This window comes from Mus pahari, chromosome 17 (assembly GCF_900095145.1).
Source record: "Mus pahari chromosome 17, PAHARI_EIJ_v1.1, whole genome shotgun sequence".
NCBI lineage: Eukaryota > Metazoa > Chordata > Mammalia > Rodentia > Muridae > Mus > Mus pahari.
In genome coordinates this window covers 43,091,256-43,113,201 of record NC_034606.1, presented here as the reverse complement: position 1 = coordinate 43,113,201, position 21,946 = coordinate 43,091,256, and the positions used below count along the sequence as shown (strand labels likewise).

Sequence of the window (21,946 nt, the reverse complement as noted above, 5' to 3'; positions counted from 1 at the left end):
TGTGGCGCGAGTCAGCCGTAGCTTCCCTCCACTGCAGCCTGCAGTGGGAGCATCGCTGGGCTACCGGTGGCGGCAGCGTGCGGGGTCGGAAGCTCAGCCTGGGCACCGCGCACGCGCCAGAAGCAGTGCGGGATAGCGGAGACCGCGGCAGGTGTGCCGGGGCATCCTCACGTGATCCGGGGGGCTGGGGCGGGATCTTAGAGGCCACACCTCCTTCAGGGTCCCCCCCACTCCCGAGGGTGAAAGGTGGGTAAACAGACCAGAGCCTCTGAAGGGTCCACCTGGGAAGACCTCCTCCCAAAATGCCGGGCACATCCAGAATGCGTGGAAATTGGGGAAACTGCCTCTCCCTTGGGGTGGAAATTACCATGACAATAAGGGAGTCTGACACCCTGGGAAAGAGGACTATGGAGATGATGAGCTGAGGGGGTTCAGAATTCCTGTGGGCCCTTGATCCTACCTGAAAGAGATGGAGGCGGGATAGATAAGCCCCTAGGTCCCGGGTTTCAGTCCTGGTCCCGCTCTAGATCCCTGAGAGGCTCAAGCGCCTGGTTTCTCGTTCCTCCGGAAAGCCGGCTGTCACCAGCTGCCAGCCACGAGGTGCGAGGCCTCTCCTCTACTGTGCCGCAGGATGGGTCCCTCGGGGCTGCTGGTGGCCCTAGCCTTGCACCTGGCAGTGTGCTCCCGTCCGCACCGGGACTACTGCGTACTGGGCGCCGGTCCTGCGGGCCTGCAGATGGCCGCCCTCCTGCATCGAGCCGGCAGGGACTACGAGGTATTCGAACGTGAGTCCGCACCTGGCAGCTTCTTCACTCGCTACCCGCGCCACCGCAAGCTCATCAGCATCAACAAGCGGCACACGGGCAAGGCCAACGCCGAGTTCAACCTCCGCCACGACTGGAACTCGCTGATCAGCGACGACCCACACCTGCTCTTCAGACACTACTCGCAGGCTTACTTCCCCGACGCCAGCGACATGGTGCGCTACCTGGGTGACTTCGCGCGGCGCCTGGGGCTCCATGTGTTATACAACACAAACATCACCCATGTGACTCTGGACAAGGATCCGCAAGCCTGGAACGGCCATTACTTCATTCTGACGGACCAGAAGGGCCAGGTTTATCAGTGCAGGTAAGGAGCCTCAGGACACAACCGAATTGGCCTCAAGATTGGAGAGAATGAGAGAAAGGGGCTACCAGCTATACTCCTTGCTCCCAATGGGGTTCCGTGCCAAGCAAAACTTTTTAAGGTGCGTCCTTACAAAGCTGTGGCGAGTATGTTTGGGGACATCTAGCAATTTATCCTTTAGTATTTGCCAGGCTCTATTGCCTTCCCCATGATCCTCTGGTGTTGAATACTTGCATGTGAGTTTAGCTTATACCCAGCAACCCATGCAGGCAGGTCCAGTCTTTTGGCACTACTATACTACATTTTCTTTCTTTCTTTCTTTCTTTCTTTCTTTCTTTCTTTCTTTCTTTCTTTCTTTCTCTCTCTCTCTCTCTCTCTCTCTCTCTCTCTCTCTCTCTCTCTCTCTTTCTTTCTTTCTTTCTTTCTTTCCAGACAGGGTTTCTCTGTGTAGCCCTGGCTGTCCTGGAACTCACTCTGTAGACCAGGCTGGCCTCGAACTCAGAAATCCACCTGCCTCTGCCTCCCGAGTGCTGGGATTAAAGGCGTGCGCCACCACCGCCCAGCACCTTGTACATTTTCATTCACAGGATTCAGTTCTAAAACCATGCAACCAAGTTGTGAAACACACATATACAACAGATCTCATATTTTAAGTAAGTTTGCAAGTTGTACTGGGCCATGATCATAGTTATCCTGGATCTCATGTGGCCCAGAGTCCACGGGTTGGACACATCCGATAGTTTTCTAAAATAAGTGTCCCCAAAACCCATGCTGAGACAAGCAGGGTGAAGTGTCCGGGCAACATTAGACACGAGCCAGTAGGATTTCAGAACAGAACCAGAGTGAAAGGCCCAACAAACATGGCTTCCAGTTACGGATGCCACCTTGCTTTGGTGTGGGAGACATTTGGTTTGTGGGCACCTCAGACTTGTTCAGTCATCACAAGAAACCTAGAGAATACGCTCCCTAACACTCATTTAACAGGCACAGATCCGAGGCTCTGCTCTGAAGACCTTGATCAACAAGCTGTGTCTTACCACTAATGGGGTGGGGCTACACTGGGCTGGGGTTTTGCTGTTCCATGTTCCCTTCCTGGCTGTCAGCTTCACTTCTGGCTCCAGGTAAGTGTGTAACTATTGTTCGACTGTACCTGCAGCTCCGGGAAAAAAAAAGAGGGGGGGGTGTCTTGACTGGGACTCTTGGATTTTAGGTAGCTTCACAGGAGTAGAAAGGAGTGAGGCGCAGAGAGGAAAGGGGTCGGAAAACAAAAGAGTGTTTGCTGTATGCATCCCTTGTGGCCAAACTGTTCTACAGCCTGCAAAACCCACCCCATTATAATCCCCACTAGCATAGAGAGCAGAGCTGGGCATGGTGGCACATGTGCCTGTGACCCCGGCATTAGGGAAACTGAGATGAGAGGATTGCCAGATCCAAGGCTAGCCCAGGCTATATATCAAGCTCACGTCTCAAGAGGACTTTGTAAGCAGGCCCAGGCTATATATCAAGCTCACGTCTCAAGAGGACTTTGTAAGCGGGCCCTTCTGTGCTCAGATTGTGGCCCTCCTACTTTGAGGAGTTCTGATGCCCGGACCCTCAGGGCCCCATGTCTCCTCCCCCATAAAACGGGGCAGGGGATACCAGCTGGGGAGTGGGAAGACTGAGGAGTAGATAAGATCTAGATAAATGTACCAGCACAGTGTGGGTAGAAGATGCGCATGCCTGGCTTGCCAGTCATGAGAGGAACCTGAATGCCAGAGTGGAGTGCATATCCCCCTGGGGAAAACTGATCTCATCGCTGTGTTAAAGATTAAAGGAGATGGTTTTGGTTTATCATAGTATCAGTGAGCAAACTTAATCCCTAGGAATGGTGTCCTTCCAGTAAAGCATGAGGGTCTGTGGCTAGCTTGGAGAGAGGCACAGTGGCGTGGGTCAGTAACTGGAAGAGTGAATGGGTAAACATCTGAGTGGACGTGTCTTGGAGGAACCTGGAATCGGGATGAGGCAAGGAGAGCCACACTGAATGGTTGTACAACTGGAGAACTGAGTCGTCTCTCTGTGTCCCCACCTGCAGCGTCCTGCTTGTAGCCACTGGTCTGGCAGTCCCCAAACTGGTTGACTTCCCCGGCTCTGAGTATGTGGAGGGGTACGAGTCTGTGTCCGTGGATCCTGAAGACTTTGTGGGTCAGAATGTGTTGATCCTGGGCCATGGGAACTCAGCCTTCGAGACGGCAGAAAACATCTTGGGTGTCACTAACTTTGTCCACATGCTGAGCCGTTCCCGGGTCCGGCTCTCCTGGGCCACCCACTATGTTGGAGATGTCAGGTATGCTATATCCCTGCTTCCATATTCTGTACCATACATCCTGTACTAAGCTGTTTCTTGATACTATAAGAAAACGCCTATGGCTGAGTTCATGATTTCAGGGGCTAAGTCTATTCCTCTCTCACCAGCACCCCATAGCAGATGGTATCACAGCAGCAGGCACATATGTCAGACAGTAAGGTTCCATAACAGGATGGGAAGCCAGAACAAGGAGGAGGTCAGGCTCCCTTCTATAGCAAACCTCTACCTGAAACTTACAGAGATCCCAACAGAACTGTCTTAATCTCTTCGGAGGGCATTACCCAATGAGCCGCCACTAGGCTCCACCTCTTAAGGATCTACCACTGGGGCCTGGTGAGTGCTTGACTCCCATGCACTAAAGCCCTGGGTTCAGCCCCCAGCTCCACACAAGCAAGGTGAGCTGATGCGCACCCGTAGTCTCAACTCAGCACTCAGGCGATGGAGGCTAGAGGATCGGAGTCTAAGGTCAGCCTTGGCTTCTTAGTGAATTTGAGGCCAGCTTGTACTTCATAGGACCTTATCTTTACCAAAAAGAAAACAAGAAAAGAAAAAAAAAGGAACAGAAAGAAAAGAGAAGTTCACAACCTCCTGGTGTCACATCTGTGGGGATGAAGCTTCCCTTGGGTTAGAAAGCCTCAAATGTGGGCGTTTCCCCATCCTCAGCTGCACCGCCAGCCCTCCTGATCCTGTCTTCTCTTGCCTGCTTGTGGGGCCCCAGAGCTATCAACAATGGCCTACTGGACACCTACCAGCTGAAATCACTAGACGGGCTCCTGGAATCTGACCTGGAGTATCTGGCCCTCGTGAAGGACAGCAAGGGCAAGTTCCACATCACCCTGAAGTTCCTCCTGGAAAATAACAGCAGCCAGAGTGCCGACTCCATTCCCCTCCCCGAGGATGACAATGACAACTTTGCCATGCGGGTGGCCTACGACCGTGTCATCCGCTGCCTGGGCTGGACGTTTGACTTCTCCATTTTCGACCAGTGAGTCTAAGTGGGGTGGATGTGGGGACCCCTCAGGAGCACCTTCAGACCTCCCTGGGGATTATAGTAGGTTTCAGGAGAGCCTCTCAGGGGTGCAGGAGGAGGGCACTAGGGGCCTTGTCCCCAGCAGCTCTTGTTCCTAACAGCCCTTCTCACTGGCAGGTCCCTAAGACTCTCCTCGGGGACTGAGTTCAGCAAGAAATACCCACTGATCAAAGCCAGCTATGAATCCAAAGGAAGCCGGGGTCTCTTTATCCTAGGGACCGCCAGCCACTCGGTGGACTACCGGAAATCCGCTGGCGGCTTCATCCATGGATTCCGATACACAGGTAAGCCTGGCTAAAGGACCACGGTCCCAGGGCTCCTGACTTTTAAAAGCATCAAAAGGATGTTTTCATGGTCTGGAGATCTGCCTAGAAGCAGCATGATAGTAGAGACCTCTGAGGGTGACTGTGGCATGCTCAGTCCCATGCATTTAAATTAAAGAGTGGTCAAGGGGATGGGTAGTCTAAGATGTGCCAGTCTCACAGGGCTAGATAAGGTAGTACCCTTCAATGTGTGTACCCATGAGGCAGCACATGTACCCGGAGTGTAGGAACACCTCAGTGAAAGTTCTCATTGGTTATGTCAGCTCTTCCTGTGAGACTTTCAGTAGTAAAAATGGCACTGTCTTATTAATAATGTTTGCCTGTAAAATACAAAAAAAAAAAAATTTAAGTAATTTGCAGGCTGAGGACACAGCACAGTGGCAGAGCATTTAGTGTCCCTGAAGCCCTGTGTTTGCGATGATGATGGTGATGATGATGGTGATGGTGACGATGATTGTTGCATGAGAATAATCCCCAACCAGAAACTGATACTTTGTAATGTTAAGGAAAAACAGAAACAGAAAGAGAAGAAGAGAAATAGATTGCTGCATGTTGAGTATCTTCTAGAAGCTGAGCACAGGCATCCCTAAAGAACCACCAGCACCATGTGGTGGCTAGAAAGCCTTTGCTTTTCTCTTTTTTATTATAATAGTGTGTGTGTGTGTGTGTGTGTGTACATGCATCCTCACACATGTGCACAGAACAGGTACCGTGGCATGCATATGATAGATAGAAGACAGCTTGCAGGAGTGGGATTCTCCTTCCACCGTGAGTTCTGGAGTTCAAACTCAAGTTCTTCAACTTGCATACAGAGCAAGTGCTTTGACCCACTGAGCCACCGGGCCCGCACAGCCTTTGTTTTTTTCCTGGGGAAACAGCTGAGGGCCAGAGAGCTTTACTTGTATTTGATTTGGTCTCTGGTTTTTAGAAGGCGGCCTCTCCTGCCCTTTTCTCCCCTCCGGGGAGGAAGCAGTGGCCCAAAGCTGCTGAGTGAGCTATTTAGCTCTTACCCGCATTTTGGGAGGGTCAGATGCCATCGGCTTGGCATGGGGTTTGCTTGCAGAGCCTGCTTTGTGCTCAGTGGATGGAAGATCGAGTCTGTCCTTGTTCTCAGGCATCCAGGGGAAGCTTTCACTCGGGGGCCTGAGCGTTGTTGGTCTGTGTATCCTCAACCCCAGTCCAGGGTCCACAGTGCTGAGCCAGGGAGAGAAAGATGACCTACAAGAGGTAACAGTAGTAAAACATTTGGAGCAGGCTCTGATAGCCCAGGCTAGCCTCAAACTCCCAATCCTCCTGCCTCAGCCTCCCTGGTTCTGAGATTACAGATATGCACTACCACACATGGTTTGTGCTTTGTTTTCTTCATGAAGGCAATAAGGCAGGTGATGTGGAGATCAGAGGAGGGGCCCCTGCACAGATATTGATGCAAAGAATTATGTGCTTGTTGTAGAAAAGTTGGAAAACACAAAACAGCACAAAATCTGTAATCACTTACTGGGGTCACATATGTGCCACGGCATATGTGTCGACATCTGGGGACAGCCTTTGGGAGTAGGTTTTCTCCTTCCACTATGTGGGACCTGGGGATTAGACTCGAGTGATGGCAGGTCAAGCTTGCCTACCTGCCAAGCCATCTTGCCAGCCCGATGAGTTTCTTTGTAGCATGAAAAGGAAGAGGTGATAGCAAACTTGGCATAGACTGGCAGGCCCCCATGGCCCTCTGCATGGGAGGATCATGCCCTCACTCCCAGGTTAGAGTGGGCACTGTTGGGATGACACTGCTGGCTAATGCTTGAGAATACATCCCTGGCTCTCCTGGCATGTGACACTAAACACTTAAGCTCATCTGAGCAACCCTGGAGATCAGCTGTCAGTCCCCTAGTGTGTATCTTTGGAAGCAAAAAAGGGAGATCCTAGCAGGCTCACATCTCCTCAGGTCGTGGCACCTAGAGAAGTTCCTTTAGCCCATGGAGTGGGTGCCATATTGCCTGGCTACTACTACGTGGGCCATAACCAAACCCTAAGGGCCTTAAGTCCACATCCTCCTGTTCCCATTTTGTTTGATGGCTTTTGTAAACCTCAGGCCCAGGGATTACACTTCAGTGCCCTTTCCAGCTGACAGGGAAAGCTACATAGTGAGTCCAAGGCCAGCCTGGGCAACTTAGACCCTTCTCAAAGTAAGAAAAGGGACAGAATGGAGCATAGTGACAGAGCACTTGTTTCACATGTACAAGACTCCAGGTTCCTTCCACGGTACCAAAAGCGATGAGGAAATCTCCCCATTTTCTGAGTTTGTTCTTTCATGGTTTCTTTTGCACCCCCTGGAAAGTCCCACGCCTCAGCATGCTGTCACCTGCTCTGCAAAGGTCTTGCATTCTTGAGGTGCCAGGCTTGTTCTCCATCCCAGGCACCTCCCAGACCCCTCTATTTCAGCTCCTACAACCTTACCGCTGTGTCCTTTCTTATGAGCCCCTGGTTTGTGGCCCAGCCTCATTGCATTGGGTATTTTATTAACTTTGGAAGAATAAGTAATTGTGTTGGCGCATCCCACTATAGGTAGACTAGCCGCAGGTGGAAAGTAAACCACCTGACTACTGGCTCGGGCGGCAACAGCTGCCTTCTACAAGAGATCTTAGGACAAGACAGTGACGGGTACATTTGAGCTGAGAAAGACAGAAGCAGCCAGAATGTCCATGAGGCCTTAGAGATGACTTCCAAGGAGGATGGAAAGTTCTGTATGTAAAGGATGACAGATGGCAGGGAAACGTCCATGTACAGATTGCCTCAAGCAAAGGTAAACCACTCACAGCCAAATCCACCCCACCCATACTCTGCCTGATACCCAAGAGACAGAATGGAGCGGGGTCCCTGATTGTATGTGACTATGAAGAAGAAATATTTGCCATCTGGCCTTGTATACTCTATATACACTCTACATATACTCTATATACACTCTACATATACTCTGTATATACTCTATGTATACTCTATATATACTCTCTGTATACACTGTCTATACTCTACATATACTCTGTATACAGTTTACATATACTCTGTATACTCTATGTATACTCTGTATATACTATGTATACACTCTATGTATACTCTGTATATACTCTATGTCTGTATACACTCTACATAGACCTATACTTTTAGCTCTCACTGCCACTGTTCCCAGGCCTGGGCCTCTCTCCACTGAGCCAAGATAAAATCTTGGCCCTTCCTCCCTCTGGCCATTTCAGCGCGTGCTGTCCACCGGCTACTGGAACATCGGCACCATGGCATGCCCTGGCCATCCACAGAGTACCCCATCACACAGCTGACCAGCTCCATCATTCGGCGTGTAAATGAGGCTTCTGGGCTGTACCAGATGTTCAGTGTGCTGGCTGACATCATCCTGTTGAAGGAGTGAGTAGCCCTTCCCACTTCATCTCTCCCAACCCTGCTTTACCCAAACACCCTGCCCCTTGCTTCTGGTACTATTCTGTGTGCTAAGTGGTCCGGTTGTTTCCTGTGCAGAGGAGACCTGCAGAGGCTAATCTACTCTCGCAAGGAAGTCAGTGAGGTAAAGACCACAAGGTCTTTGAGACAGCCCACATGTAAACCCCGGATTTTAGGCATCTTACTGTATGGTTTGGGGGAGTTATTTAAGCTCTGCACTTCTTGCCTCGTCTACAAAATGAGCATCATTCCCTTGCAGCATTGAAGGGTGAAGATAAGAGTCCCCTCAGGCAAGGACCTGCTTGGCCCTTTTAGATCAAATGGTTACTGGCACATCACAGGACAAACAGAGCCCGAGGATACAGTACAGGATGTGTCAGGAGAGAGCAAGGGAGGACTTTACAGAGGACAGGCAGGTGAGACACAGGAAGACACCTAAGTCAGAGGACACTCCTTGATCCAGAGCTCCGGCTGCTCAACCCCTAGTTCAGGGACACGGGGAGGCCAGGAGCTCAGCACCCACTTTGCCTTGTCCACGGCACCCCTTCTGTGAGTGCCAGAGCTGTCTAGAGCAGGGGCTCGTGCCAGGACCCAGGGCTCACTCAGCATCCTAGTCCTGACACCCACAATGGCCCAGTGGCCTCTCAGCACAGTCACTCTGCCCTCAGTAGCCACCAGCCATCCTTTTAAAAGGATAATCATACTGTTGTCCCTGCCCCCAACTCCTCTGGGGCCAACAGCTCCCCTTCTCCATCCACTTAAGTGTACATTCACCCCATACCTCCTTTACTAAATCCCATGACCTCCCTGACCCCATTACTCTCATCTCTACCTACAGAAACCAGCTTCTCCCCCACTTTCCCTCATCCTGGAACACCCTTACCCCTGGCATGCTCTCAGGTTGAAGAGACCTTTCTGGAATAATCCCACGAGATTATTCCAGATATTCCAGAAGGCACAGCTGCCACAGTGGTATTATAGGGTGGGGAGGGTTCCTGGTCAGTTCACAGCACTGTGGTGAATCTGCACGCCTCCCTGGTCCTGAGTGCTCCCGGCTCCCACCCACAGGAATGCCACAGCGTTTGAGTACCTGGAGGAGTTCCCTATGCAGATGCTGGCCCAGCTGGAGATGCTCACAGGGAGGACAGCACAGCATGGGCTCTTTGTCATCAACATGGAATATGGCAAAAACTTCTCTGGGCCTGAGAAGGACGTCTTCTATTATGACCGGTCTGTGGCACACATAGAAGATGCCTGGATGTCTAACTTCCTTCACCCTGTCATCTACTACTACAGACACCTCCCCACTGGTGAGCTGTCTCCACCCTCCCTGCACTCAGCCTTTTCAGAGGGCTCTGCCTGGACCACCTCTGTCTATAAAGCAGTCACCACAAGGCCATTCAGAACTTCTGCAGCTGTCAGAGGGCACCCGGGGTACCCGAGTAAGCCACACATGGTCTCTGGGTACTGTGTAGTAAAAGGAGTGCTGTCATGTTGTGGTGTCTCAAAGTGGGGGGGGGGGGGGTACTGCAGGTGAGCTGTAAGAAGAATGGATGGGGGCAGGTAAATGACTGGTAAATGACATGGTAAGTTAGAGGCACTTACCATGGAAGCCTGGAGACCTGGGTTCAAGCCCTGGAACCCACGCAAAGGTAGAAGAAGAGAACCAACTGCCCGGATTTGTCCTCGGACCTCCACACAGGCTCTGTGACATGTGTGCCCACACAAACAGTCACAATAAACCAAACAAGGACAAGAACCTAGTATAGAACTGCCAGACCAAATTCAACTTCTGCACTCACATCACTTTGACCTTGGCCAATTTACTTAACCCTTCCGAGCCTTGCTTCCTGGTCTACAAAGTGGGATGCTGATGATCAGTCCATGCAGGACTGCAGGAGGGGACACACGATTTGCCAGTGGCCCAAAGGCACAACCGAGGTATCAAGCTTTTCAGTTCAGAGCTTGAAAGGTCTCAGGTTGAAGAGGGTGCTCCAGACAGGTGCTTGTCACCCCAGGGCTAAGGAGGCTGGGGCAGGTTTGCCATGAGCTCAGGGCCAGCCTAGGCTATCTAGTGAGCTCCTGTCTCAGAGGTGAGTGTAGTGAGACACCCCTCTTTAATCTCAGTATAGGGGAAATGGAGGTGGAACAACCTGAGCTACTTGAGACCTTGTCCCAAAAAAGAAAGAGATGGCCCAGCTGGGGATTGTTCCCAAGGGCAGAGGCAGCTACAGAAGGTGGGGAATGGGGTGTGCAGTTCTGTAGCCCGAACACTGGCCAACTAGGATTGGCCATCTCCTAGAGTCTGGTTTCCAGGGATGGGCAGTCTTGGTCCAGTGGTCTATGGGGCGGGTGCTTGGAGAACAGGGGGAGTCTAGATGAGCCCTATGTGCTCACTGGTCTATGTGAGCACTCAGAAACCACAGGCAGCAGCTCTGGCTCCTCTTCCTCCAGCTACATGAAGGTGGCTGGTGGCCAAGCTGACCACAGCCTGGCAGAACCACCACAGGAAGGCAATCATGAGAGAAGGGGGATGTGCCAGCATGAAGGGCCAGGCCCTGATGCCTCCCTCCTCCTACAGAGCAAGATATGCGGTTCCGTCCTGCACAGTGGCCCCTGCCTCGGCCTACAGCCATCCACCACATCGTGGAGGACTTCCTGACTGACTGGACAGCCCCAGTGGGACACATCCTCCCATTGAGGCGCTTCCTGGAAAACTGTCTGGACACAGATCTGCGTAGCTTTTATGCAGGTAACCAAGTTGCCGAGAGGTCGGATGGTGGGATGTATACCTTAGTGTTAGAGTGCTAGCATGCATGGGTTTGAAGCCAGGAAAAGGAAAGGGGAAAAGAAGGCACGAGAAATGTAATAAAGAGCTAGAGACTACCAAAGTGAGACAGTTTGGAAAACGAGGCAAGTAAAACGAATGGCAAGTAAGTATGCGTGAAGTGAGAGGCTCGGTCTAAGGACTTGATGGATTAGACAGAGGTAAAGAGAGAATTGGTGAGTTGGAAGGCAGGACTGACGGCTAAATACAAAGAGGGACCTAGGACAAGAACTCAAACGATCTAGAAGAGAAAATGACAGAAATAAGCCAATATTTTTGTCCTTCGAAGCCCCTGGATGTTTTGAATCCAGTGCTTTTTCTGTCATTGAGAGAACATGTCAAACAGCTGTCAAGTGTCTGACCCCACTCTTTAAGCTCTCGCCTTTCTCACTCTCTTCTCTAGCCCTCCTCTCTCTCCATGTAGCCATGGCCGGGCTCCTCTTTCTTTCTTTCTTTCTTTCTTTCTTTCTTTCTTTCTTTCTTTCTTTCTTTCTTTCTTTCTTTCTTTCTTTCTTTCTTTCTTCTTTCCTTCCTTCCTTCCTTCCTTTCTTCCTTCCTTCCTCCCTCTTTCTACCTTCTCTCTTTCTCTCTGCCTTGCTACAATAAAACTCTAAAACCATTTAAAAAAAAAAAAAAAAAAAAAAAAAAGTCTGACACCATTCACCAAGTCAAGTTGCAGACCGACTCCAGCCAGTCAGAGAGCATCCTGCTTTATCCTGAGTCTGCTTTGAAATGATGGTTTGGGAGCTGACTTGCCACTGTGTGGCACCCCAGCCCTAATCATCTAAGTACCTTCCTATCTTGGTTTGCCCACAGAGCAGAGCCCAAACTGACCACCTTTGCAGTTCCTACAGTCCGTGAGCAGCCAACCTTGATCACACAGACCCCTGAAACGCCTAGAAAAGAGAGCCCTCGGCTTCAAACTGCCTGCCCATTCCCCAAGGCTCCAAGAGTCCACAAGAGACCAGTGGCATATTCCCACCCCAAGTCAAAGATCCCACTGATGTACCCTCCCAGCCTTTGTTTGATACCCTGGGTGTGTTCCCATCCAGACCATGCAGGATGTGGGCCAAGACCCCCAGTGAATGCCTGAGTGATTATAACCAAATCTCTACTTAGTGGCTTGGGGCCACTAACTTTGGGGGCTTCCGTAATGAAATCTCAACTAGATTTGGTGATTGCTGGCACAACACTTTGATGTCAGAATGTGAAAGTGTATCCATGTGTTAAGTTTCCCCCTGCAGATTTAACTTCTGTTTGTTTTATATGATATTTATCATTGCCCCATGGATTTCTTTTTCCCTTCCTGGGTTCCCAAATGCAAGATGCAGTTTACCACAGCATTTAGCAGCTGTATGACACGGCAATTTTTTTCCTTATTCTGAATAGAACTAGCACATTTTCCCTTTATGGCTTCCCTTTGGCTTTCCCCAATTGTTGCATCTCTATTCTTAAGCTCTGAAGCCATTACTAAACAAGGTAAGATAAGATATCTTACTTTGCTTTCCATTGCTGTGATAAAACACCATGAGCAGCAGTGTGGGGAGAGAAGGTTTATTCCTCCCTCTTACACTTCCAGCTCACAGTTCATTGTGAATGAAAGGCAGGAAACTGGAGGCAGGAACTGAAGCTGAAGCAAGGGTAATGAAGGAACACCCTTGCTGGCCCTTGCTCCCCATAGCTTGCTCAGACAGCCTTCTTATGCCACCCAGGACCACCTGCCCAGGGATGTGCCAACCATGGTGAGCTGGGCACTGCCATACAAATCCCCCGCAGACTTGCCTACCAGAAATCAGGTGGAGGCAACCCTGCAGTTAAGGTTCCCTCTTCAGCCAGCACGCCTTTAATCTCAGCAGCAGTCAGGCAGAGGAAGGCGGATCTTGTGTTTGAGGCCAGCCTGGTCTACATTGTGGGTTCCAGGATAACCAAGGCTATCTAGAGAGACCCTGTCTTAAAAATAAATAAAACAAAACAAAATGGGGCCCCCTTCCCAGATGACCCCATCCTGTGTCCAGCGAACAGAAAGCTAACCATCACATAAGGGTTACCCAACTCAGGTATATTGTGCTATTGTGATGGTCCTGTTGATAGTGATGGCTAAGTGTGGGAGTATAGAGTCACATATACAATATGAAAACCAAGATGACTGGTAGAAAGTAGAATATGTGGATACCTAGGTCCCCAGCATTGCCCCAGCTCCTCTCCGTGCTTCTCTCCCAAGCCTGGCCTGACACCTCTTTTCTCCACGTAGAGTCCTGTTTCCTGTTCACGCTCACACGCCAGAGGCTGCCGCCCTTTTGCCAGCAGGGATACCTGAGAATGCAAGGGCTCTCAAGCACCAAGAGTCTTTGGCAGCATGGTGTGGAAAGCAGACTCCTGCAGGACTACACGGCCATGGAGAACATCAGCAGCAGGTGGCTCGGTGACCACTCCTCAGCTCCAGAGCCTCTGACTCAGTCCCTTGACAGCAACAAAGAGGAGCTCTGAGCATCCTCCCCCGAGACTGTGGTGGCTGGCGCCTCTCCAGAAAACCTCTGCTGGGGAAGCCTCTCTCCCACCTTTCAGGCTGCTCAGGACAGACAACGGGACTGCTTGTAGAGTGCAGAAGGCTGGGATAAGGTCACATAGTGGTGTCCCTTCCTGTGCTGGCCCCTGGTGCTAGATGCAAGGTCAAGAGGAGGGTACCTTCTGTCAGGTATGAGCTGCCTTCCACACGAGCTGCCTTCCACATCCAGCTTGTGTCCATCTTGGACCATCACTAAGTAAGCACCATGCCGGCCTTGCGTGTCTGCCTCTAGGACCAGCCAATCTCCTTCTCTTTTTTCCTTCTGGTTCACTCTGCAGATGGCCTTGGCTCTACCTGGGGTACATCTCAAAGCTGAAGGCCCCTCGTGTCCACAGTAGGCTTATGAGAGTCAAGGCTTAGAGTCTTCAGCAGTAGGGTGGACAGTTGGGATCTCTGCTTCCCAGTACAGATATGGACCCCAACTCAGAAGCATCAGATAGCCCCTAGTGTCCTTATCCAGAAGGCCTGCCCCTATGCCACCCTTCCTTTCCACACTGTGTCACCTTCCCTGGCAGTCAGGCTGGGCATCCCAGGCCCAGAGAGTCTGTATAGGGCAGAGACAGGAAACTCCTGCAAGGTCATCTGTCTGACTGACTTCTCGGGAGCAGGGCGCCTCAGTGCCCTGGGATCAGCAGCCTGTGTGTCCCTCTCCCACCCTGCTGCCTGGCATCCTGAGCCATGTCTCCCTTGAGAGCTGCCTGGGCAGGTTTAAGATGATGCTGTGCCTGCCGCCTCGGGCACAGAAATGTTGACACTTGCCCAGCTCCGGGCTGCCCCGATGCTCCTCTCTTCCTTGCCTTCCCTGCCGAGTCCACGCTCAGCCGACAGATTAGCAAAGAAGCCATGAGGGAAGCCCTGGCAGCATGGTGATCACGTGATTTCCCATAGCCCCAGAGTGCAGATACAGTTTCTCACCAGCCCTCTATCAGTCATCATGGAGGTCGCTCAGGCGTCCAGGGACACAACCCAAAGCCCCTTCCTGGGATCATCCTCTTCTCCATGGCAGAGTCTTGGCTGGGTCCAAGCTCTCTTAGCCACCTGACCTGCCTACAGCCATCTTCCTTTCTGGCCTACCAGATCCCAACAGGACAATTCAACAACTTCATGCCACCTGGGGGAACAAGGTAACCCCTGTACCTACTTGGGGTAGCTTGCACAGTGCCAAACCTTCTAACTAAGTCATCATCCAAACCCAGGATGTCAGTGTTGCCATATTTCTCACAGATTGATTGGCAAGCCAAACTGGGACCCTCCCACCCCACCCTCTTCTCCAAAGCATTTTCAAACGAGTCTTTGATTTAGCACAACAAAATCGAAACCTGCTCCTTACATCTCACCCTCCAGTCATCGAGGATGGCTGAGCCACTTGTTTGGTGCCTTAGCAAGTAGCTGGCTGACACCCTTGTGTAAGACATCTGCTGCTTCCTGTCATCTGCCAGATCGTTGATTCCATCAAAATATCAGGCAGCCTTATTTGTTTTTTAACACAGAGTATTCTGTTCTTGCTCAGTTGACTAGAGATGTCTTCTACGTCCCCCACCCCATAGGGAGTCCATGTCCTGGCCTGGTGCTTATTATATAGCCTAGCCTGCACTTGGACTCATAGTCATTCTCCTGCCTCAACCTCTCAAGTATTGGGATTACAAGCTTGAACCATATAACTTTCTTTTTTAAGATTTATTTTTACTTATGTGTACTTGTTTGTGACTGTGTGAGGGTTATGTGTACATACATGAGTGCAGATGCCCAGAGACCAGAAAAGGGTGTCAGAGTCCCTTAAAGCTGGAGTTATAGGAGGTTGTAAGCCACCATGTGTGGGGGCTGAGCTCAAATCCTCTGGGAAAGCAGTGAGTGCTGAGCTAATTGTTCCAGAACCCCCTCCCCATAACTGTTTTAAAGAAAAGATTAAAAGTAAGGCAAGCTAGATGTGGCACATACCAATATCCTAGCATTAGGGTGGCCAGGGCAGGAGAACTGAAGTTTAAAGCTAGCCTGGGCTACATGGAGAGTTCCAGTATAGGCAACTTAAAAAAAAATCCTCTCAAAGAAGAAACTTTAAAAGGACAAAAATAACTGGGCATGGTGGTATATGCCTTTAATCTTAGCATGCCCAAAGCATGGGGTGGAGAATCTCTTGTGAATTCAAGGCCAGCCTAGTTGACACAGTAAATTCCAGGCCAGCTGGAGGTATATAATGAGACCCTCTCTCAATCAATCAATCAAACAGTCAGTTAATCAGTCAGTAAGCAGGAATAATTATGGTGAAGGAACTGGTTGAAATAAGTGAGAGACACGAAAAGGAGTTATGTAACTTCTCATGACCATCCCTTGAGGGATGGAGAGAAGGGCTGACGAGTTTTTCTCACACACGATGCTACATACGATATGGCACCTGGTGAGAGGGGACAGCAACTGCTTGAAGCTGTTATGATAGGAAACCACGGTGGCTCTGCTGGGGCTGTGGGATAAGGTTCTTTATTCCTCTTTGGATCAAATTTGTGTTTATTTTTCAAATGTGATTATATGCTACTGAAATAAAAATACATTTATTTTTAAACAATTTCTGCTCTGGAATTTTGGGGTGGCTGGGAAAGAGAAGACCTGGGAGCCCTTGCAAGAGGCTGTGCTCTACTGTGCTGGTCCGTGTGGTGGCCAGAGTGGGGGTGCCCTAGAAGGAATCACTAGAGGGAAAGGAGCATCCTGCATTATGCATTGGGTACAAGCATGCCCAGAGACAGAGTAAGTAGAGACACTTGTAACCCTAGCACTTGGAAGGTAGGGGGTAGAGGCAGGGGGATCAGAAGTTCAAGATCACCCTGGGATATAAAAGACATCTTTTTTTAAAGACTTATTTATTTATGTCCTTTATGCACATGAGTACTTTGTCTGCATGGACATCTGCGCTCTAGAAAAGGGCATCCGACAGATGTGAGCTGCCACATGGGTGCTGGGAGTTGAACTTAGGACCTTTGGAAGAGCAGTGAGTACTCGTAACCACTGAGCCATCATCTCTCCAGCTCCTATAAAAGACATCTTGGATATAAAATCCCAGCCCTGGGGAGGCATAAGGAGAAGCAGGTGAGTTTCTGCAAGTTCAAGGCCAAGCTGGTCTACATAAGGAGTTCTACACCAACAGCTACATAATGAGATCCTGACTCGAAACAAAAAACAATAAAATAGGATGTCCAGGCTAAGGAAGTGAGTAGTTGATGTGCTTCTCGTGTGGAGTCTGAATTCACTGAGACAGCACAGCATGGCCATCCTTAGAAGCACCTTCTGTCAAATGATAGGAAATCAGAGATAAAATTCCTCATGTGGGAGAGATGCCCCACCCCCCACCCCCCGGACTGGTCTCCAATGCCTTGGACAGCACCAAATTCCTTCTGATAAAAGTCCCTGACATCTACTTGGAAACGAGCTGGCCAAAAAGTAAATCTGTGGCTGGGGATGCGGTTCAGGTGGTAGGGTGCTTGCCTAAAGCACACAAAGCTTTGGAATCATGGTGGTCCAGCATGGTGGCCTACATCTGTAATCCCAGCACCCTTAGGAGACAGAACCAGGAGGATCTGAAAGTCAAGGCTGAGCTCAACTCTACACTGAACCTAGATGCTGACCTAGAACACATTAAATGATATCTCAAAAGAAAAAAAGCTCACCCCACATAAGCCAAGTGTAATGTTACAGGTCTATTATCCCAATTGAAAGGAGGAGAATAAATACTTCAAGACCAACCTCAGCTATATGTGAGTTTGAAGCCACCCTGAACTACATGAGACCTACCTCAAACTTCAACAGGGCCCCAGACCTTAGCACAACTGACTTCATTATGGAAGAGTCATTCAGGCTGTAAAACTCAGAAGTTGATAGTAGCATTAGTCAAATGAAGACAAAAACCTGATCGATCAAAGTCCATAGTTATGGGAAAGTCTCTAAATATACTAACCTTGCTTTTTAGCTTCTGTGGTTCCAACTCTGGATAACTGTTCTTGTTAACTCAAGTATGTCAACCCAGAACATGTTTTTGGTGCTTAACAGCTCATCCTGAGAAAGGCTCAATGCTACATGGGGATCCTGAACACCCATTGTAGTCAGTGGCCAGCTAATAAAGACTTTCCATTGGCTTATGCCCATGTCTGAGCAGTCTTCTCTGGTGAATACCCCACAGCAAAACCACACACACAAGAAACTGTGTGTTACAGAACTGAGACCTTCCTACAACCACAGGTGACCTTAAACATAGACCCAGTCCTAAGCAAACCATGTAACTGTAACATCTGTGTTAGTAGTTAGCTCCGAGTCACCAACAATGAATGATGTCACACTAAGGGTGCCATTTCATCACGAGTGAGATCAGTCTCTGCTCCATGCTCCCTGTGTCTCCCGCCCTCTCTCTGTGGCATGAGTCTGAATTTGAGCCTTCTTGAAGGCTGCCTTGTGGACCCAGCCCTGTGACTGTCTCTGCCTTGTACATGTGTCTTTAAGGAAGGGCTTTGCTCTCTCTTTTATTGAACAGTGCAGAAAGCTGTTCAATGTGGGAAGAAATGGGGCACGTTTCAAAAATCTATAACAGAGTTTTACAAAGAATTAAGTCATTGGCTCCAACTGACCCAGAAAACAAACACTTCTACAAACAGCACTGGTTTCCGAGCGATCTCTGTATATTGCAGTCAATGTTTATGGATATTTTTATAAGACTGCTTTCTTCCTCTATTCACTGTTTCTAGCCGGTGATTAACACACTTGCACCACTCTCATACCAGGGGCATGGGAGAGTACTTAAGGTCGCAGCTGTGCATCCCTTTAGGTTGTCAAGGTTGGTTACATGGCAAATCCAAGACAAGTTATGTTGTGAACCTTGTTCTCTTAAAGGCAGGTTAAAGAAGCAGGCTGAGTACAGAGTGGGATACCACTCAAGTGAGCGACTGCAAGGTGTGAGGTTCCAGTTCCTAGAATGTGAGGAGGTGTTTTTAACATAATGCATGGCCGTAGCCATAGCCACAGCTCTGCCAGGACAGTGCCTGAGGAGAGGCCCTGAGCGAAAACCACCCAGGCAGGCAGGTGAGCCGCTACAGATTCCTGATTGCAGAAACCTGCAGACAGGCGGTTAAAGATGGGAAGTTGTTGCATAGCATCTGATGACCTAATACACGCTCCACACGAATTCCATTCCCACCACAGCCACATGCAGTAGAGATGACTGTCCTCACTCTACAGAGAGGGACCAAGACTGAGAGCAGCCGCACAAGAAGACCATGGCGGGGCCCTAGGAAAATATCCTCTAGACGGAGGCAATCCCCTCAAGAATGGCAACTGTCGCTGGAGAGATGGCTCAGCGGGTAAAAACACTGACTGCTCTTCCAGAGGTCCTGAGTTCAATTCCCAGCAACCACATGGTGGCTCACCACCACCTGTAATGGGATCCGATGCCCTCTTCTGGTATGGCTGAAGACTGAGACAGTGTACTCATATATAAAAGTAAATAAATCTTAAGCAAGAGTGGCAACTGTCAGTCATTGTTCTTGTTGCTGTGACAAAAGCAATGTAAGTAAGAAAGTGTTTTTGTTTGTTTGGTTTGGTCTGGCCTGTAGGGTGTTGGCCTGCACGGGAGTCAGTACAGCACTGTGCCTGGTGTGTCCATAGCAGCCAGAAGAGGGCATCACATCCCCCACAACTGGACTTAGACATCATGAGCCATGAATACTGAGAATTGAACTTGGGGCCTCTGGGAAGGCAGCTAGTTCTCCTAGCTGCCATCTTTCTAGCTTCCAAGGGCTTTGGTTTTGGATCACAGTCGGAGGCCTCAGGTCACACTGCATCCCCAGTTAGGAGTAAGATAGAACTAAATGCTGGTTCTTGGCTCATTCTCTACTTTTTCATTCAGTTTAGGAACCCAGCCCACATTCTGGGTCGGGCTTCCATCTCCCTTAAACCTTTCTGGAAACGCCTTCATAGATGATGAGTTTAAATACAATTAAATTGATGAAGAAGATTAACTATCACAGTAGCTGAGTCTTTTCCATCCTCCACACAGGTTTCCTTCAAGTGAACATCGGCTGGCACTTCCTTTCCCCTTTGTGTGGTGCTGGGGTTTTATGCTTGTCTGTTTTCTCTCGTTGGATTTATTACTTTTTTTCTCACAAACTTCCATGGTGGTTTTGTGGGGTTTTTTTTCCATGTACATTTATTATTTATTTTGTGCGCATGGGCATGCAGACTGCAGCAGACATGCGGTGGTCAGGACAACTTGAGGGAGTCAGTTTTCCCCTCCTACCAGCTGAGTCCCAGGTACTGAACTCGAAGCATCAGACTTTGCAGCAGGCACCTTTATCCACAGAGCCATCTTGCCAGCTCAAGAATTCTCAAACCTAAGAAGACATATGGTTCCCACAAGGGTGGGGGTGGAAAGGGACAACTGGGTGATATTGATTAAATAGCAGGTGCCAACTCTCTTCTCCACAAGGGCGTGGTAGGTGGTTCTGAATGGGAAGGGGAGATCGATAGACTCGGAACGTCGGCCCTTGGCAGGCTTTGGTCTCAGCACCCTCAGCTCTGAAGTCAATTAGAACATCAACCGCCAAGCCAAATTGGATTCTTCTAAAAAAAAAAAAAAAAAAAGTAAGCTGTCAACAGCATCTTTGTGCTGTGAATGCTTATTTTTAAAATACAGGGGAAATGCTGACTGGATAAAGATCTCTGTCAGACGACAGGCTTTAAAAAAGCATTTAATTCAATCTGGCATCGCAGACGGAATGCAAATCTGCCACCGAGCAGGGCTGATGGGCAAGGAGGAGATGCTGCAGCCCAGGCACATCATACGACCAATCCATCAACCCGAAATCAAAAACAGCACGCAACAGATGGGCTTCAGCAAGGAAGAAAGGACCAACAGGCAATCCTGTCTCGCTCCTTCCTCTGGGCTGCACAAAGAAACCTGCTCTGCTGGCTCTTCCACAGAAGCCCTGCTTGGTCTCATCACAACATCTTCCAAAAGTCTGTCACCTGCTTCTTCATTTCTCTCAGAGATGCTATCATCGCTAACCTAGTCTCTCGAGATGGTTCAAATCACCAGGAAATAATGGATGCAAAAGCCCCTCAGGAAAAGATGATGGTGAAATGTATCATCTGGCCTTGCAGTCTTGAAACAAAGTGACAGACAAAATGTGTGAGACCACCCCCACAGCCAGCTGCACGGAGTTTGAGTCTGCTGGGAGAAGAACTCAGAAGCCCTCCATCTAAGACACTGCAGGAGATTAAATATGGTCCAAAATCTGGCCACCACAGGGATGTATCCTCCTCGCTCTCACATTGAATCATGGTAGGCCAAAGGACAGAGGTAGAAACAGTGACATCCCAGTTACCCTGTCTAGCTGTAACTGATTGACAGCTCCTATGGTCTAGGCACCAAGCCCCACCCTGAGAGGAAGCCCCACGGGAGAGAAAGGCCCACAGGAACAGGCTGAGCTGCCAGCCAGCTCCACGGCAGGCAGCCTGAGTGAGCTTCATAGGAACAGGCCCTCTGGCTCACTCGACTCTCCCTACTGCAGCGGCTCTCAACCTGTGTGGATTGTGACTCTTTGGCAAACCTCTGTCTCCAAACACATTTGCACTATGGTTCATAACAGTAGGATTCATAATCTGTAAGTCTCACTACGTGAGAGGCAGAAGGATTTACTAGAGGTTCAACAACACCCAGGAGTACATAGCAAAGCCTTGTCTCAAACACAACGTTAAAATAGGTCGTGTGGCCGGACAGTGAGCCTGAGGGGAGGCCCACAGACTGCCGCTCACTGCTCTTCACCCTGAAGATCCAGCCTTTCTGTAGTAGCAGCACCGCTACAGAAGAGCACCGATGTCCTGAAGCTTGCAGGGCTGGCTTGAGTCACTCCCTAAGGTAGGAGAAGAACCCTGGCTGCAAGTGGCTCCCTTTCTCCAGCACCGCCCTTCTCTGCCCACAGCTGCCTCCTGGTGATGGGCCAGGAAGGAGGAGCACGCTGGGCGAGATCTGGCAAAGAGGAAGAGGCCTGCCCTTTCTCCTCCTCACAGCTACAGGTTTGTCTTGCCCTGCAGAGTCCCAGCCCTGACCCCAAGTAACACGCAAGCAACCTGGACCGGGAGTGAGCCTGGTGCCAGGCCAGCTCCATCACGCATGGTACTGGAGGGAACATTGTGCAACCACTGGAAACAGAACATGAGCCACAACTGGCATGACACTGACTTAGATTGTTCTGCAGTGGAACTAGAAGCACTGGAGGTGACCCTCAGGGAGGACTCTAGGCCAGGAGAGACC

General features: G+C 49.9%; 1 protein-coding gene across 1 annotated transcript; it reads left to right on the top strand.

The window, feature by feature from the left end:
• Positions 1-16,219, top strand: Foxred2 (FAD dependent oxidoreductase domain containing 2). Its single transcript, XM_021216773.1, has 9 exons — positions 1-151; positions 631-1,131; positions 3,200-3,451; positions 4,191-4,457; positions 4,620-4,786; positions 8,068-8,233; positions 9,335-9,576; positions 10,848-11,018; positions 13,345-16,219. The coding sequence occupies exons 2-9, from the start codon at positions 632-634 to the stop codon at positions 13,578-13,580; spliced, it is 2,001 nt and encodes a 666-aa protein (XP_021072432.1). The 5' UTR covers positions 1-151; position 631; the 3' UTR covers positions 13,581-16,219.
• The last annotated feature ends 5,727 nt before the right edge of the window (positions 16,220-21,946 follow it).

Bases quoted from the DNA above. Each gene is read 5' to 3' on its own strand.
- Foxred2 (XM_021216773.1), top strand. From the start codon at position 632: ATGGGTCCCTCGGGGCTGCTGGTGGCCCTAGCCTTGCACCTGGCAGTG. The intron at 4,787-8,067 runs GTAAGCCTGGCT...TGGCCATTTCAG, and splicing joins CCATGGATTCCGATACACAG to CGCGTGCTGTCCACCGGCTA. The intron at 11,019-13,344 runs GTAACCAAGTTG...TTCTCCACGTAG, and splicing joins TCTGCGTAGCTTTTATGCAG to AGTCCTGTTTCCTGTTCACG.